The sequence below is a fragment of the Anomaloglossus baeobatrachus genome, chromosome 6 (genome assembly GCF_048569485.1).
Source record: "Anomaloglossus baeobatrachus isolate aAnoBae1 chromosome 6, aAnoBae1.hap1, whole genome shotgun sequence".
Taxonomy (NCBI): domain Eukaryota; kingdom Metazoa; phylum Chordata; class Amphibia; order Anura; family Aromobatidae; genus Anomaloglossus; species Anomaloglossus baeobatrachus.
Window position 1 is genome coordinate 213,679,906 of NC_134358.1, and position 17,872 is coordinate 213,697,777.

General features: G+C 43.9%; 2 protein-coding genes across 4 annotated transcripts in view; both read right to left on the minus strand.

Moving 5' to 3' along the window:
* SLC66A2 (solute carrier family 66 member 2) overlaps positions 1-17,872 on the minus strand; it is a 214,119-nt gene that overhangs the window by 145,253 nt on the left and 50,994 nt on the right. For all 3 annotated transcript variants that reach the window (XM_075316426.1, XM_075316424.1, XM_075316425.1), the window contains exon 3: positions 13,750-13,883. In XM_075316426.1, the coding sequence (XP_075172541.1) occupies positions 13,750-13,883 (134 nt within the window). The remainder of the gene's footprint in view (positions 1-13,749; positions 13,884-17,872) is intronic.
* LOC142243755 (uncharacterized) lies at positions 6,881-10,477 on the minus strand. Its single transcript, XM_075315960.1, has 4 exons — positions 10,409-10,477; positions 9,289-10,320; positions 8,414-8,781; positions 6,881-6,910 (listed from the first exon to the last, which is right to left on the minus strand). The coding sequence occupies exons 2-4, from the start codon at positions 10,187-10,189 to the stop codon at positions 6,881-6,883; spliced, it is 1,299 nt and encodes a 432-aa protein (XP_075172075.1). The 5' UTR covers positions 10,190-10,320; positions 10,409-10,477.

Genomic DNA, 17,872 nt, shown 5'->3' on the forward strand with positions numbered 1-17,872 from the left:
TGCATCGGGAGCATGGCGGCGGGGACAGCGGTGAAGCGGCAGCAGCGGCGGGGCGATCGGAGACAGCGGCGGGGACAGCGGTGAAGCGGGAGCAGCGGCGGGGCGATCGGAGACAGCGGCGGTGAAGCGGGAGCAGCGGCGGGGCGATCGGAGACAGCGGCGGTGAAGCGGGAGCAGCGGCGGGGACAGGGGCGGGCGGCGGGGCGATCGGGGACAGGGGCGGGCGGCGGGGACAACAACTTACCGCTCTCCTCGGCTTCCAGGGACGGTCACAGGCCGCAGATCCACATTGATTGGAGAGAGCGGTCACAAGACCGGTCTCTCCAATCAGAGCTGGGGGCGGGTGAAGCATCGATCACCCAGCTCCAGCCAATGGCCAGTGCTACAGCAGCACTGATCAGGGCTGGATTTCAATGTTCCAGCCATTTTCAATGGCTGGAACATTACAGTGGCTGTAATTGGCTGAGCGGCGTTCGTCAGCCAATCACAGCCTCTGTAGGTTCGGGGAGGAGGCACCACCCCTCCTGACGTCAGGCAGAGGTCCCCTCCTTCCCGAATCCACCGTTTAAGTAAATAAATTTCACTCCCCGGGGCTCCGGGACCGCGATTTCGCCAGGACGTACTGAGTACGTCATGGGTCCTTTAGCACCATGTCACCATGACGTACTCAGTACGTCCAAGGTCGTTAAGGGGTTAAGTACCGTATTTTTCGGACTATAACACGCAGCCTGGTTTTAGAGGAGGAAAATAGGAAAATAAAATTTTAAACAAAAAATGTGGTCATGACACACTGCTATGGGGCAAGGATCTGCTGCTGACCCAATTATGGGGGTAATTTCCCCAAATTCTTTACTAAGTAACCCCATCCTGGTAATGATCTTCCCGCCTTGTATATGATCCCCACCCATGTATATATGTCCCCATCACATAAAAACAAACATTTTGGCTATGTGTGCATGCTGTGTTTTTTGGCGCGTTTTTTTTTTGGGTGCAGTTTTGGTCTCAAAACTGCATGAATTTCCTTCCCCAGCAAAGTATCAGATTTCATTTTTTCCGTCCGCATATTGCAGTTTTTTTTGGCTGCGTCTTTGTGGTGAGCACTGCAGCATGTCAATTCTTTTTGCGTTTTGTTCCTGCGTGTCGCAGGGCTGGTATTTGTCCAGATACTGCTCCCCATGTAAAGTCTATGGAGACCAGAAACTGGCACAAAGGGTTAGGAGCGCTTCATACTCACCGATCACCAGTCGGCTGCCACACTGCTGCCGCGGCAGCTCTTTCATCTTCCGGAGCCAGTCGCTTATTAGACTCATAACATATTCACGCCTTCTCTGCTCACCGATGGCTGTGATAGGTTGCAGGCAGACCCGCCCACCGCTGACTGACAGCTGTCTGACTGCAACCAATCACAAACGCCAATGGGCGGGTCTATATTGTACAGTAAATTTAAATAAATAATTAAAAATAAATAAAAACAACGTGCGGTCCACCCCAATTTTGATACCAGCCAAGATAAAAGTCTCACAGCTGTGGGCTAGTATTCTCAGACTGGGGAGACCCACATTATTGGGAGCCCCCCAAGCCTAAAAGTATCAGCCAGCAGCTGCCCAGAATTGCCGCATCCATTAGATGCGACAGTCCCGGGACTTTTCCCAGCTCATCCCGATTGCCCTGATACGGTGGCAATCAGGGGTAAATAGGAGTAAATGGCAGCAGCCCATAGCTGCCAATAAGTCCTAGCTTAGTGATAGCAGGCGTCTATGAGACACCCCCTCATCACTAAGCTTCTAAGTGAAAGTAAATAAACACAATCACCCAAAAAATCCTTTATTTGAAATAAAACAAAAAAGCCCCCTCTTTCACCACTTTATTAATCCTTAAAAACACCCCTCTAGGACTGACGTAATCCACACAAGGCCCCACGATGCATCCAGCTCTGGTACATCTGACAATCACAGTGAGCGGCCATAGAGCACGACCGCTGTCTGTGAGGGTCAGGCCGCAAGTGAAGTGAGCCATGTAGGATCATCGGGGATTTCAGTTGTCACCGCACATCACCTGACTGAAGTCACTGCGGATCTCGCGCTCACTTCAGCCGCAGCCTGATATGTGGTCACAAGTGGAGGACTCCCACTGTTTACTCACCTTTCCTCACTACACGCAGCATCGCTCGTTTTCCTGTCTGTGCCAGCAGCAGCACCGTTGACCTGTGTGGAACCGTGCGCACAGCGATGACGTCATCGCTGTGTGCATCGATCTCCACACACATCAGCGGGCCGGCAGACAGGAGGTCATCACAACGCTGCAGGGATCGGTGACAGGTGAGTATAATTATTTACTGCCCCCACGCTGATGATTATACACAGGGGGCAGTGAATATAGCCACACATGTTCACTCAAGGTTGTAGGAGCCAGGGATGATCACGCGGGCCGGCTGTTTAGTATCCTTGCACCCCCCGCCCATCATCCCACCCTCCTCTCAGCGCTGACTTCAGGGCTGAGAGACTATGGGCATCGGGATGCAGTGCATATGAAATGAGGCTAATGAGCGGGCCCACGTGGCACGGTAAGCGCTGCTACAGCCTGCTCAGGCTGCCGATGACCCGCTCCACCACACTCCCCTTCCCCACAGCCATCGGACTATAAGATGCACCCCCCACTTTCCCTCAAAATTTGGGGTGGGGGGGGGAGAGTGTGTCTTATAGTCCGAAAAATACGGTACATCATCTTTACAAGACCATTAGTGAAAGCGCAGTTCACACATGGATCAAACTAGTGGCGTATTTAACCAAATGACTGCTACTTTCTATGCTAGATACTTAGAGTAGGGGTGGGCATTTAATTTTCTCAAGATGCCACATATGACTGACTGTTGTGGAGGGTCAAACCAACCGGCCAAACCTAATTCTGCTCATTGTTTTTACATTTTTTAGTATTTATTATTCAGCAAAATTAAAGTCTGTAGACTCACTATACTTTAAATATATGATAGGGCTCATCGTAACCTGTACACTTAACTGTAGCAGATAATCAACACCATGTCATTTACTGCTTTTTAGAAAGTTTGCAAAAAGCAAATCGTGCTGTTCCTTCTTATTCAGCCATTGTACCTTGATCCCAACACAATATGATGCCCCCACAGGTCCATTACACAGGATAATTCCCTACACAGCCCCCTTACATAGTATAATATACTCACAGACCCCCTTGCACAACGTCTACCCCAAACAGTCCCCATGCACAGCATTATGCCCCCACACAGTCCCCATGCACAGCATTATGCCTCCACACAGTCCCCATGCACAGCATTATGCCCCCACACAGTCCCCATGCACAGCATTATGCCCCCACACAGTCCCCATGCACAGCATTATGCCCCCACACAGTCCTTATGCACAACATTATGCCCCCACACAGTCCCCATGCACAGCATTATGCCCCCACACAGTCCCCATGCACAGCATTATGTCCGCACACAGACCCTTTGCACGAAATTATGTCCCTCATGTCCCTGAGGATGCAGATACCGGTGAAAGTGATATGCCACCGTTTAAAGCCCTTTGTCTCTTCCGGATTGGACCTGGGACAACTAAAAGGCCACATGGAGGAGGAAAAACTACTGAGTTTTGGCAAAACTTTTTTTCTTCGTTTTGCTTTCATTAGCATTATTTAGAAGAAAAATGTTTATGATAACTATTTGCCAGCAGTTATGAGCATGCTTTTAACATATGAAACCAGGTTAGTACTGACCCACTGTGGACCAGGGAGTGCCATGACACAGGTTATAACAATCATGATTGCAGATTTTGTGGGGTCTGCTGGAAGCAGCTATAGTTTCAGCTGGGTGTACGTTCTCAAACGCACATGAAGTTGAAAATTATTGCAACCAGAGAGATATTGGCATGGGGAAAATAAAAATTAAAAAAATCACTCTATACTGTGATTGGCAGCGTATATACAGTGCCTACAAGTAGTATTCAACCCCCTGCAGATTTAGCAGGTTTGAAAAGATGCAAATAAGTTAGAGCCTGCAAACTTCAAACAAGAGCAGGATTTATTAACAGATGCATAAATCTTACAAACCAACAAGTTATGTTGCTCAGTTAAAATTTAATAAATTTTCAACATAAAAGTGTGGGTCAATTATTATTCAACCCCTAGGTTTAATATTTTGTGGAATAACCCTTGTTTGCAATTACAGCTAATAATAGTCTTTTATAAGACCTGATCAGGCCGGCACAGGTCTCTGGAGTTATCTTGGCCCACTCCTCCATGCAGATCTTCTGCAACTTATCTAGGTTCTTTGGGTGTCTCATGTGGACTTTAATCTTGAGCTCCTTCCACAAGTTTTCAATTGGGTTAAGGTCAGGAGACTGACTAGGCCACTGCAACACCTTGATTTTTTCCCTCTGGAACCAGGCCTTGGTTTTCTTGGCTGTGTGCTTTGGGTCATTGTCTTGTTGGAAGATGAAATGACGACCCATCTTAAGATCCTTGATGGAGGAGCGGAGGTTCTTGGCCAAAATCTCCAGGTAGGCCGTGCTATCCATCTTCCCATGGATGCGGACCAGATGGCCAGGCCCCTTGGCTGAGAAACAGCCCCACAGCATGATGCTGCCACCACCATGCTTGACTGTAGGGATGGTATTCTTGGGGTTGTATGCAGTGCCATCCAGTCTCCAAACGTCACGTGTGTGGTTGGCACCAAAGATCTCGATCTTTGTCTCATCAGACCAAAGAACCTTGAACCAGTCTGTCTCAGAGTCCTCCAAGTGATCATGAGCAAACTGTAGACGATCCTTGACATGACGCTTTGAAAGTAAAAGGTACCTTACGGGCTCGTCTGGAACGGAGACCATTGCGGTGGAGTACGTTACTTATGGTATTGACTGAAACCAATGTCCCCACTGCCATGAGATCTTCCCGGAGCTCCTTCATTGTTGTCCTTGGGTTAGCCTTGACTCTTCGGACAAGCCTGGCCTCGGCACGGGTGGAAACCTTCAAAGGCTGTCCAGTCCGTGGAAGGCTAAAAGTAGTTCCATAAGCCTTCCACTTCCGGATGATGCTCCCAACAGTGGAAACAGGTAGGCCCAACTCCTTGGAAAGGGTTTTGTACCCCTTGCCAGCCTTGTGACCCTCCACGATCTTGTCTCTGATGGCCTTGGAATGCTCCTGTGTCTTTCCCATGTTGATCAAGTATGAGTGCTGTTCACAAGTTTGGGGAGGGTCTTAATTAGGCAGAAAAGGCTGGAAAAAGAGATTATTAATCCAAACTTGTGAAGCTCATTGTTCTTTGTGCCTGAAATACTTCTTAATACTTTAGGGGAACCAAACAGAATTCTGGTGGTTTGAGGGGTTGAATAATAAATGACCCTCTAAATAAACTTTTCACAATTTAAAAAAAAAAAAAAGAAATAACATTTTTTGCTGCAGTGCATTTCACACTTCCAGGCTGATCTACAGTCCAAATGTCACAATGCCAAGTTAATTCCGAATGTGTAAACCTGCTAAATCTGAAGGGGGTTGAATACTACTTGTAGGCACTGAATAGCGGACAGCGTGCACTCATTCAAGTCAAAGGGTGCGTGAAAAACATCAGACTGCACTCGCCAACACAGACAATGGAGAAGATGAAAAATATTAAGTTATCCTTCTCCACACCTATGATGCGATTCTCATACAAGAGAATCGGATCACAGTAAAATGACACTCAGCTAACACTCGGAGCAGAGTTTGAGCCAAGTGTCATTTGCATAATTCTCCAGATTCTGCCACATGACAGAATATACGATAGTGTGAGCATACTTTTCATTTGAGGATATTTACATCCTTATTGGAGTAAAGGTCCAGTCACACTAAGCAACTTACCAGCGATCCCAACAACGATAGGGATCGCTGGTAAGTTGCTAGGAGGTTGCTGGTGAGCTGTCACACTGCGACGCTCCAGCGATCCCACCAGCAACCTGACCTGGCAGGGATCGCTGGAGCGTGGCTACACGAGTTGCTGGTGAGCTCACCAGCAACCAGTGACCAGCCCCCAGTCTCCTAGTTACAGCACACATCAGGTTAATTAACCCGATGTGTGCTGCAGCTAAATGTGCACAGAGCAGGGAGCAGCGCACACTGAGCGCTGGCTCCTTGCTCTCCTAGTTACAGCACACATCGGGTTAATTGCCTTAAATGTGCACAGAGCAGGGAGCAGCGCACACTGCTTAGTGCTGGCTCCTTGCTCTCCTAGTTACAGCACACATCGGGTTAATTACCTGATGTGTGCTGCAGCTAAATGTGCACAGAGCTGGAGCCGGCAGCACAGGCAGTGAGAGCGGAGGAGGCTGGTATCAAAGGTAAATATCGGGTAACCAAGGACAGGGCTTCTTGGTTACCCGATGTTTACATTAGTTACCAGCCTCAGCAGAAGCTGGCTCCCTGCTCACTGCACATTAGTTGTTGCTGTCTCGCTGTCACACACAGCGATCTGTGCTTCACAGCAGGACAGCAACAACTAAAAAATGGCCCAGGACATTCAGCAACAACCAACGACCTCACAGCAGGGGCCAGGTTGTTGCTGGATGTCACACACAGCAACATCGCTAGCAACGTCACAAAAGTTGTTCGTTACCAGCGATGTTGCTAGCGATGTTGCTTAGTGTGACGGGGCCTTAAGGGATTAGGAATTACAGCTCTTTAATATGTAGTTGCCGCTTTTAAGGGACCAAAAGTAATTGGATGATTATCTCAAAAAGCGCCTTAATGGGATACATTGGCTATTCACTTGCTAATCCATCATAAATTAAGCAGGTAAAAGGTCTGGAGCGGATTCCAGGTGTGGCAACTAAATTTGGAGCTGTGTCTGTGAACCCACAACATGAGGCCAAAGGAGCTCTCAATGGAAAAGAGACAGACCATCAATAAGCTGCAGAAAAGAAAGAAATTCATCAGAGAGATAGCACAAGTTTTAGGAGCGGCCACATCAACAGTTTGATAGCGTCTTCAAAAAAAAAAAAAATAAATAAATGAATGAATGAATGAATGAATGAATGAATGAATGAATGAATGAAATAAAGAGCACTCTAGTGAGCTTGGAAAGTCCAAAAGGCCTGGAGATCCACAGGAGACAACAGTGGTGGATGACCATCCATGTTTATAATATAATAAAAAAAAAATTTCACAACATCCACCCAAGTGAAGAACACTCTTCAGGAAAAGTGGGTGTTTCAGTATCCAAGTCTACACGTGCAGTGAGCGTGGCCGTACCCATGTAGGTGGATTCTGACCAGGAGATTGCATACTCAATGTCACATGACCGCAGTTCCCGGCTCCGACACCGGCAAATCACCACAGCGCACAGTGCGTGAGAAGGGAGGATTCACAAGTCTGAGGTCACGGAGTGATTGCAGACTTGTAGATTTAGACTGGACAACAGCTTTCATAAAAATGATTGTAGCTTAGGCTGGTTTCACACTACGTTTATTTAACATCCGTCCATAACTTTTTTTAGCGGAAAAGCGGATCCAGTGCAAATGCGTTTTCATTTCAATGCATTTGCAATGGACTCGCGTTAACATCCGATCACCTGCGTTTGCGTGCGTTATAGTGAGGATCCAGTGACTTGCAGTTTTTTAACATGTTTCAAAAACGCTACTTGTAGCGTTTTTGAGCTGCGTCCAAATACTGCAAATCGCTGGAACCTGACTAAACAGCACGCGAACGCAGGTGAACGCTGGCGTGCTGATAGACAGGATCCTGCTTTTGTACTGAGCATGCCCAGAAAGTACTGAGCATGCCCAGAACCAGTCTCGCGTGATCTGTCTCTCTCTCCTCTTCCCTCCCTCACCCTCTCTCTCTCTCTCTCTCTCTCTCTCTCTCTCTGTCTTTCCCCCTTCCTCTCTCTCCCACCTGAGAGCTGCGGACACTCGTAACCAGGGCTGTGGAGTCGGTAAGACACAGTTGCGACTCCGACTCCGACTCCTGGATTTTATCAGGTTCCGACTCCGACTCCGACTCCGACTCCGACTCCGACTCCGACTCCGACTCCGACTCCGACTCCTTCATAAATGGCCACTTCGTAACAATAAATTTACTGTTGTAAAATATTAACATGGAGCTTATTCAGTTTCTCACCATCAGATAAATAATCAGACCACTTAGAGCAAACACTATATTTATTAGAACACAATTAGAATATAGCAAATAACTGTTATAAACTTTTCAAAACTGTAAGTAAATTTCAATAAACACTGTTATGCTGTTAATAAGAAATCTATACATTTGTCCTCAGAAAAAGTATAGCCTCTGTCAGATCCTCCTTCATGGATGCCCTCAAGTCTGATCTAATTATTTTGAGAGCAGAGAACAACCTCTCTACACTAACTTGGGTTGGTGGCAAAGCAGTGACCACTCGGGCAACATCTCTGACAATGTCAGGATACAGGGGAATCGCTTGTTGCACTGTTATTTTTGATGAACGATCAAATTTCTCAATCTCTTTTAGTGCACATGAAAAATTCTGCTGAAATGTACTGGCTGTGTTCTTTGATGGGGATAACTCTTCTTCTATGCGGGAACGCTTTGCACGGTCCTTGTGATCCAAATATTTTTCGATATTAAATTCTTCATCAGTTGATGATGAGGCTGAAGATGTGGCAGGACGACCAAATTCTTCTTGTTCCTCCTGACTGTTCTGCAACCCTTTCATCCTTACTGCTATTTCAAACAGAGCTTCTTTCCCTTTACTTAGCTGTTGATCATCTAGAAGAATCCGATGCATTGGGTCTACATAAACAGCTGCCAAAAGAATGTTATTTTGTAATAGTAGCTCTTCTCTCCGTTTCATTGATGTAGCAATGCCACTTGCAATTAACCCTCCTCTTTGGGACAGGCGAAACATCAGGTTCCTCCACTCCTTTAAGAAAATACCTGGAGTTAAGTCCTCTGCTTGTAATTTTTTAGTCACTGTAAATGGGTGCTCTAGCAATTTTTCCAGCTCAGTCACCTGATTCCACTGACTTTCATTTAGCGTCAGTTGAGGATTAGCCATGTCTACAAGAAAGGTTTTCAGTTCAACCAAGCGCTGAATCATTAAGTAAGTACTGCCCCATCGTGTGGCTTGATCAATAATTGCCCCTTTTCCAGCACGTCTCTTCAAAATTGAGTCAACTTTAGGGGTTCTGGCAACAGTAGCCAATTTTCTCACCTTGCCAATCAGTGCAGCAGCATGTCCTTCTTGCAGACTGTCTCTTATAGCCAGCTGTAGCGTATGCACAACACAGCGCATGTGATGAATGACAGAACATATTGACACAGTTTCAACAAGATTATCTAAACTATCATGTTGCAGTTCATCTGAAGCAACTTCAGTTTGCTCCTCAGTTACAATACTGTGTTCCTCTATTTCAAACATTTCTGTGTCAGTGGACCCAGAATGTTCTTCTAGCTGCTGGTCACCATCATTACTCTCATTCATTAGCTTAATAGTACTTATCATATTTGAAGCATTGTCAGTTACGACAGAAAGAACTTGCTCTTTTTTAAGTTCATAGTCTTGCAGAACCTTTTCCACCAAGACCTGGAGAAACTCACTGGTGTGATGAGCTTTGGTGTCTTTTACTGCCAATGTTTTGGTAATTATTTCATTTTTGTCACAAACAAACCGGACATTGATGGCAAAATAGTTCACTCTGTGACGTGTGCAGGCATCCATTTTAAGAAACACAAAGCGTCCCTTGAGAGTTTTTTTAAGTTCTTCCTTTTGTTTAAAAGCTTCTTCGATTACTAATTTTCTAATACTCTCTCTCTCCAGAGAAACATCAAGCTTGCGGGCCATTTCCCCATTCAAACACATAAAAGCTGGTCGTGAAAATAATGAAATAGGCACACTATCCTTTACAACAAGCTCTATGATCTGTTTTTTAAATGTATCTACTGTCATTGTCACAGTAACTTTGTCACTGACAAAATATCTTGCAACTGATGGCTGCAAAGTTCTCTGCTCCTCTGTTTGGCTGGAAGAGCTGGGCACTGGTTCTTTGGTTTGGGTGCAGTCTTTCTCATCCACTGCTTTCAGTACTTCTGGATGGAAGCGCTGTAAATGTCTCTTTAGATTAGAAGCTCTGGTAGGAGCATTTTTATCTTTGCCTGAATATGCACTTATCTTGGCTTCACAGCATTTGTTTTCGTCTGGATCATTTGTCATACACTGACAGACAATGTTTTCTATCTTGAGTGATGGTGAAATGTTCAAATACAGCTGATTTAATGTGATGCTTCTTTGACATTCTCAGGTTTTTAATTCTGCATTCACAATCCAAATGACAATTGTTTTTCCTAAAAACAATTGTACAAAATTATTGCCAGGTCGTACAACTGATATACTGGTCAGTAATACTGTTATTATTATTCCTCATGTACTCACAGTTAACTGATGCAAAGTTTGTTGAAAGGATAATACTTCTTACAGTCTTCCTCTTCTGAGTAGCAGGCAGCTGTGAGATGCTTGGAAGAAGATGCACACCTAGTATGATCTAGTCTAGAGGAGGAGCTTTACTACTAAGAATTAGCAACACATTTTCACTTTCAGTTTCATACATTGTAAGTAGGGGGGTTGGGGCAGCATGAAGTTAACCAAGTATAAGAATAGATAAGGGCAGTGAACAGTGACACACAAGAAATAAGAAATGTCTCTATCTCCAGCAGAACTGCTTATCACTGTTGTTCATAGTTTGATAGAACATAAATAATTGAGTAACATTTATAAAATTCATATGAAAGTTCAATTATGAAATATTAATACATTTTCTTTAAAGCTGGAGTCGGAGTCGGTACATTTCTACCGACTCCGACTCCACCCAAAACTAGCTCCGACTCCGACTCCACGACTCCGACTCCGACTCCACAGCCCTGCTCGTAACCAAGGTAAATATCGGGTAACCACTTCTCTTAGTTACCCGATGTTTACGTTGGTTACGTGTGCAGGCAGCCCTGCTCCTAGCAGCTGCAGACACTCGTAACCAAGATAAATATCGGGTATCCAAGGCCGATGTTTACCTTGGTTACCAGCGTCTGCAGCTGTCAGAAGCCGGCTCCCAGTCTAGTTCCCCTCACTCCCGATCACATGACTCCAATGCCCGCCCCTAAACATCCAGTGACAGGATCCTGCAAAATAACAGATGCGTTTGCATACGTTATTTGCTGTAAAAGCAGGATCCGTATTTCCGCTAAAATAACGTTAAGGACGGATGTTAAATAAACGTAGTGTGAAACCAGCCTTAGCTGTTACAGGCAGATGCTGGCTATGTAAATCAGCTGCCATTCTCTGGGTATAGTGCAGGCTCACCTCCTGAGCATGATCCATACACAGGTACCAGACCTTTACTGAACTAGTAAATTGAATGACAGTTAGGTATTCATGGTTACAACCACAAGCAACTAAGCTACTGCAATGTCCTGCACATGAGGTAAGTGACATAGTTAATCAAGAGAACTATACCACATTTCTAAATCAGAAGTATCAAAATTTGAAATAATACCCATAAAATCAATTTTATTAATCATATTATTAAAAAGTCACACAATGACAGTTAAACAGACAAAACACACAGTGTGTGTGTAGTGTGAAAAATACACACTTGGTAGAGAGGTAAAAGGAGGATGATAAAGGGGCCTACAGTGAATATGATAACAAGATATTTCAAGTTGGATACAGGGGGTGCTGTCTATCCCTCCTCTTGGTCCTACCTGACAATGGGGCTTTAAGCACCCTAAATGTGTGGTGCCCCCAATTCCACGCCGGCTCACCCTCTCTGTTCCTATCTACCTCAAATTGTTCGACCACCAGTTTCCAAAAGGTGCGAGGTGCAATAGATTCAGCACATTAATACCGGACAGATATGGATGATCCAATACCCCTGTATCCAACTTGAAATATCTTATCATATTCACCGTAGGCCCCTCTATCATCCTCCTTTTACCTCTCTACCAAGTGTGTATTTTTCACACTACACACACCGTGTGTTTGTTTGTTTTAACTGTCATTGTGTGACTTTTTAATAATATGATTAATAAAATTGATTTTATGGATATTATTACAAATTTTGTTTTTTTTTCTATAAAGTACCCTCGCTATATGGTCTTGGTCTATTTTAATCAGAGGTATTTGCCAATATTATTATTACACCTACTACATATTGGGATAAGACCTTGGAGGTGGGAATAACTCTTTAACTCAATCTGCAGCCAGAATGAAGAGTGTAACACAGGATATAGAAGGCAAATAGTGCTAAACCATTAATGAAACCAATGGTAAAAAAATTATATATTGAGCCAAATATATGTTCTTAAAGTTATATAATAAAAAAAAAAAAGCGACAAAGTGTCAATTTTCTTTAAATACAACAAAAGTGCTCACGTAAAAATGGGTGCATAAGCTGCAGCCCAGAAGGCACGGGGCCACAATGCCATTCTGTGTAGCCATAATCATCTGGTCACAGAAATATTTACTTGAGTGCGACTTCTTAAATGTAGTTTTCAGATCAAGGAAAAGAGGAGTGGTAAGTAGCCATCCCCGTATCCCTATAAATATTAGGGGAATGGGTTCTCTTCACCAGTTAGGCACTTTCGAAAAACGTATACAAGTTACAGGGGGCCATCTCCATCTGTGTGTCTGGCTCTCTCCAGTGTAGTTTATGGCAATTGAGTTTATAAGGGAAAGCCACATGCGTCTATGGCCTTTTTTGTCTCTGGAGAACATGGAACCCCAAATGTTGCCATAGGCACAGGTTTCACTTTCTGGACTCCTATCTATAAGGCATTTATTGCACATACTTTTGATATGTCACAAATGTCTCAGATGGTAATACACTTATAAGCTTTATTACGGCCCATGGGAATGCTATATGACAATGTGGCCCTTGCACCAGAAAAGGGTGTGCACCCGTCCTACATAATCACTACAACTTAAACATTAAAGGGGTACTCAGGGAGAAATAAAAATGTATTCTACTGTTCATTTCTTCATAAACTATAAAGAGAACATGAATAGTGCTGTTTGTAATGCTGACAGTATTTGCAATTGAGTGTGATGCTGGAGCTGCTCCTCCGATCTCCCCCTCCCTTCTGAGACGTTGCATCACAGATCAGAAGCATGGCTTGTAACAAACAGCAGGCAGCGTATCTGTGCTCCGACTTCCCGTAACCCTCCCCCTCCACTCCGGATCTGTGGGTAGCACAACAGCTCAGTGGTGAGCACTATTACTTTGCAAGACTGGGGTCCTGGGTTCAAATCCCACCAAACGAATACATCTGCAAGGAGTTTGTATGTGTTTCCTCCAGATTCTGCCATACCTAAGACAGGGAATTTAGATAGTGAGCCTGATGAAGACAGTGATGATGATTATGCCTGTAAAGCGCTGTGGGATTAATGGTTTTATACAAGCAAGTAAAATAAATAAATAAATTATATCCCAGAAAAGAGGGGGACCACAGAGGAGCCACTGTCATACTGAACTGTAAGTACTGTCAGCATAAGAAACAACACTATGCATGTTACCTTTAAAGTTCATGAAGGCACAGCCATTGGATACTTTTTCATCTCCCTAAGTACCCCTTTAACTTTACATGGAAAAATAGTAACATAAAATACAAACATTTCAGTACTATCAAATTGATAGCAACATTTGTCAGAGGACAATCAGGATATTTTTCAGGTGATCCAAAAGAGTTGCCAGGATACCCAAGTGTACAGACTCGATCACAAACCTGTAAACAGGCGGCGCTTTGTGTTCAGGTCATTTGCCACTCGGACCTCTGTACACAATTTCAGCATTAGCAGCATGGTAACAATCATAATGATACTCTGCCAAAGGAGAGGGGACTCAAAATGACGCCCAAACCTAAGAAAGAAAAAAAAAAACAAAATACAATTCTAAATGCAAGAAATAATTGTAAGTTATACAATTTCTTCTAAACTACCAAAATTCAAAGACATTAACCAGAAATAATGATTGGGTCATAGATAGAACAGTCAGACATCCGGTACTAACAATCACACATACCATTATACATAAATTCTACACTTATGTCCACAGTCCTGCATTTCCTTCTGGAAACAGCCTACAGTTCTTTACTTTTTCCTAAGGCTATGTTCACATTGCATTTACTGTAGATGATGATTCCGTCTAAGGGGTACTTCTCACAAAGCGAGATCGCTGCTGAGTTCCAGGTTTTGTGACGCACCAGTGACCTCATCAGCGATCTCACTGTGTGACACTAAGCAGCGACCTGGCCCCTGCTGTGAAATCACTGATCGTTACACACTCTTCTGGTTCATTTTTTGCTCGTTTGTCTCCCGTTGTGCAGCACACATCAGCGTGTTTGACGGCGGGAGACTAACGAGCACCGCCTCTGTAAGCAGCGTACGCTGGTAACCAGGGTAAATATTGGGTAACTAATCAAAGCGCTTTGCTTAGTAACCAGATGTGTACCCTAGCTACGTATACAGGGAGCCAGCGCTGGCAGCCTGTAAGTGGTGTACTCTGGTAACCAGGGTAAATATCGGGTAACCAAGCAAAGCGCTTTGCATAGTTACCCGATATTTACCCTGATTACCAAGCGCAGCATCATTACACGAGTCGCTGGTGGCTGGTCGTTGGAAAGATCTGACTGTTTGACAGCTCACTAGCGACCATGTAGCGACGTACCAGCGATCCTGACCAGGTCGTACCGTAGTCTGAATCGCTGGTACGTTGTTTAGTGAGACGGTATCCTAAGTCCCCTCAAAATTGGGAGTCAAAGGAATTTACTCTGCTACGTTTCTGCACCCGATTGGGTCATTGCAGTCTATGGCCTTGTTGGAGGTCTACCGCAATCCCAAATTTAGGGCTAATCAGATGGAATCACCCAGATTCACTGCAAAAAAGTTGTGTGAATACAGCCTAATATAGTTACGGTAAATCAGTGGTATCAACTGTATATGCCTAAATTAGATACAGTACAGTACAGTACAGTATTAGTTGTGTGAATACAGCCTAATATAGTTACGGTAAATCAGTGGTATCAACTGTATATGCCTAAATTAGATACAGTACAGTACAGTATTAGATACAGTACAGTATGAGGTTTAAAGGGACTATGTAAAAAAAAAAAAAAAATAATAATAATAATAATAATAATAATAATAATAATAATAATAATAATAATAATAATAAGTCAGGAATACCTATATCTTTAAAACAATTTTTTTCTTTACACTTTAGAGAATAAGCATTTTTATCATCATTTTTTTCAGATTTCACCCTGTTGGCCACTAGAGGGAGTAAAAGCTTACATTTGCAATGGGAAGAAATAATACACACACTTGCATTATGATTACTGCAAATGTGCGGAGGACGTGCCCCCTATAATGAGACATCACACAGCCACTCCCCTTCTGACTGCATGCAAAAGTAGAGGGGTGGATATGGTTTGTAATCACACAGTGCAGAACATTTTGTTGTTGACTGTACGCAGCATATAGCCATGTGCAGCCAGGATCATTTTCATTTATTTATTAGGCATTGTTTATATAGCGACAACATATTCAGCAGCGCTTTACAGATGTGATCATCACTATTCTCACTGGGGCCACAATCTAAATGCCAGATCAGTATGACTTTGGAGTGTGGGAGGAAACCAGAGAACCCAAAAGTAAACCAGGCAAACACGGGGAGAACATACAAACTCCTTAGAGATGTTGTCCTTGGTGGGATTTGAACCCAGGACCCCACCACTGTAAACCAATAGTGCTTATCACTGAGCCGCCATGCTGCCTTAGGATCTTCTCTGCGTTGATGGATCATAACTCTGCTCAATGAAATGCTACTATGCACCCCAAAACGTATACACTGCTGCTGTTTGCAAGGACAAAAACCTGTGTTGCCAGAAGTTGGCGCAGTTAAATGTCCTAACTGCTCAGGCTTGGCAGTGGCAACAGAGCCCGAAGAATCACAAACACTGCGCCATGCTCCCTTATGTAGTCTGAACTGCACATGTTCAGTCCAGAGCGGATATGACCATAGAATAGGCAGTATAGCTGTAGACAGTCTCTACTCCCTATACACAGCGCATATAAAAAAAAAGAAAAAAAAAAACAAACAAAACTACATTGCCCCTGTTAAAATACCAAGTTTTTCTCATGATAAAGACATTTCAGAAATTTTTCATCTTTAAAAGAGAATCTCATTTAAAACACCACTATTAACCTGCAAATACAAGGTTAATTTGCAGGTTAAACGCGTTGTGACTCTGTGCGACAGCTCCACTGAGAGCCCTGATGCTGGTCTTTCAGTCATAGAAGTGCGGTGTCACTCAGTAGTCTGAGCATAGTGTGAGGCTATAACCATGCCACAAACTGACTGACAGCCAGCTCTATACTAATGGAATGTGGAGTCGGCTGGCAATCAGTGTCGGGGCTGTGGTTAGTCACTGTTTACTATGCACAGAGCGATGAGTGAAAGCTCACCGACAGAGCCTGTGTGACAAAGCCGGACACTGCCAGGAGGAATAAAGTTAATTTCCTCCCGGTAGCAAGGTTCTCGGTGCTGCTGCTGCACAGTGCCAGAAAACTATTAGCATGTAGATTAACCCCCGTATCTGAAAGTTAATAGCTTTGCTTTTCACATGACAGATTCACTTTAATGACCCCTATAATCTGTAGAATTCAAATGAAAGATAAATCTTTAAAATAAAATGGTGTGGTTGCATACATTAGTTGAAGTACCCTATGAATTGTTGACAGCATTCAATCTCTTTGGGTCTATTACGATCGCACATCTAGTTGGCAATCTTTGCCCAATGTTCCTTGAAGTAGCGCTCCAAGTCTCTCAAGATAGTGAGGGCATCTCGTGTACAGCCCACTTCAGTTCGAGCCAGATTCTCAATGGGATTGAAGTCTGGGCCCTAGCACAACTTTCATTTTCTAGCAACGCAATTATATTGTTTATTATTATAATTATATTGTTGATTTGGATGAATTCTTAGGTCGTTGTTGCTCTTAAAGATGAAATTCCTTTTCAGTTTTTTAGTAGGGGCCTGAAGGTTTGGTTGCAAAAATTGACTGATATTTACAACTGTTCATAATTCCCACAACCTCATCTAAAACCAAAAGTTCCAGTTTCTAAATAGCAGCCACAATGCATAATGCTGCCTCCACTATGCTTCACTGTGGGTATGTTGTTCTTTTGGTGATGTGCAGTGTTGGCTTTGTGACAAACTTTTGTCTCATTAAACATAACACAATTTCCCACATTCCTCTGGCAGAGTTGAGGACAATAAGCTGGGATTGTTTTTCTTTGAAAAAAAAGGCCTCCATCTTGTCACCCTATCTGACAGGCCAGACATATGAAAACAGGATATCATCATTAATTCAGTACACAACCAGTACTTCCAGAAACTCCTGCAGCTCTCCTTGAAGGCTGCAGTAGGCATCTTCCCAGACCAATTGCCTTCTGGTCTGGGAAGAGGGACATCTAGTTTTAGGTAATGTCACTTTTAAATTCACTGTGATTGGGCTGTAATGCTCATTAAATTGATACCTTCGTAAAAGAAATCCTCTTTGTTTTTTTAAAATCACCATTTAAAGAGTCTAACTAATTACATTTTGGTGCACAAGGGCTGGGACTATACACTGGGCCTTATCCTCCCTCTCTCCAGCCCCTCTACCTGCCTATGCTCTGTGAATTAGTTGGCATCTAAGTACTTGCCTGTCATTCAAAGAGCTGATTTAGGCGGAGGGGTTGGGAAAATCACAGACAGGGAGGAAAAAGAACCAGAGTGCAATTCCGCCCCTGTGCACCGAAATCTACCGTATTTTTCGCTTTATAAGACGCACTTTTGTTCCCCTAAA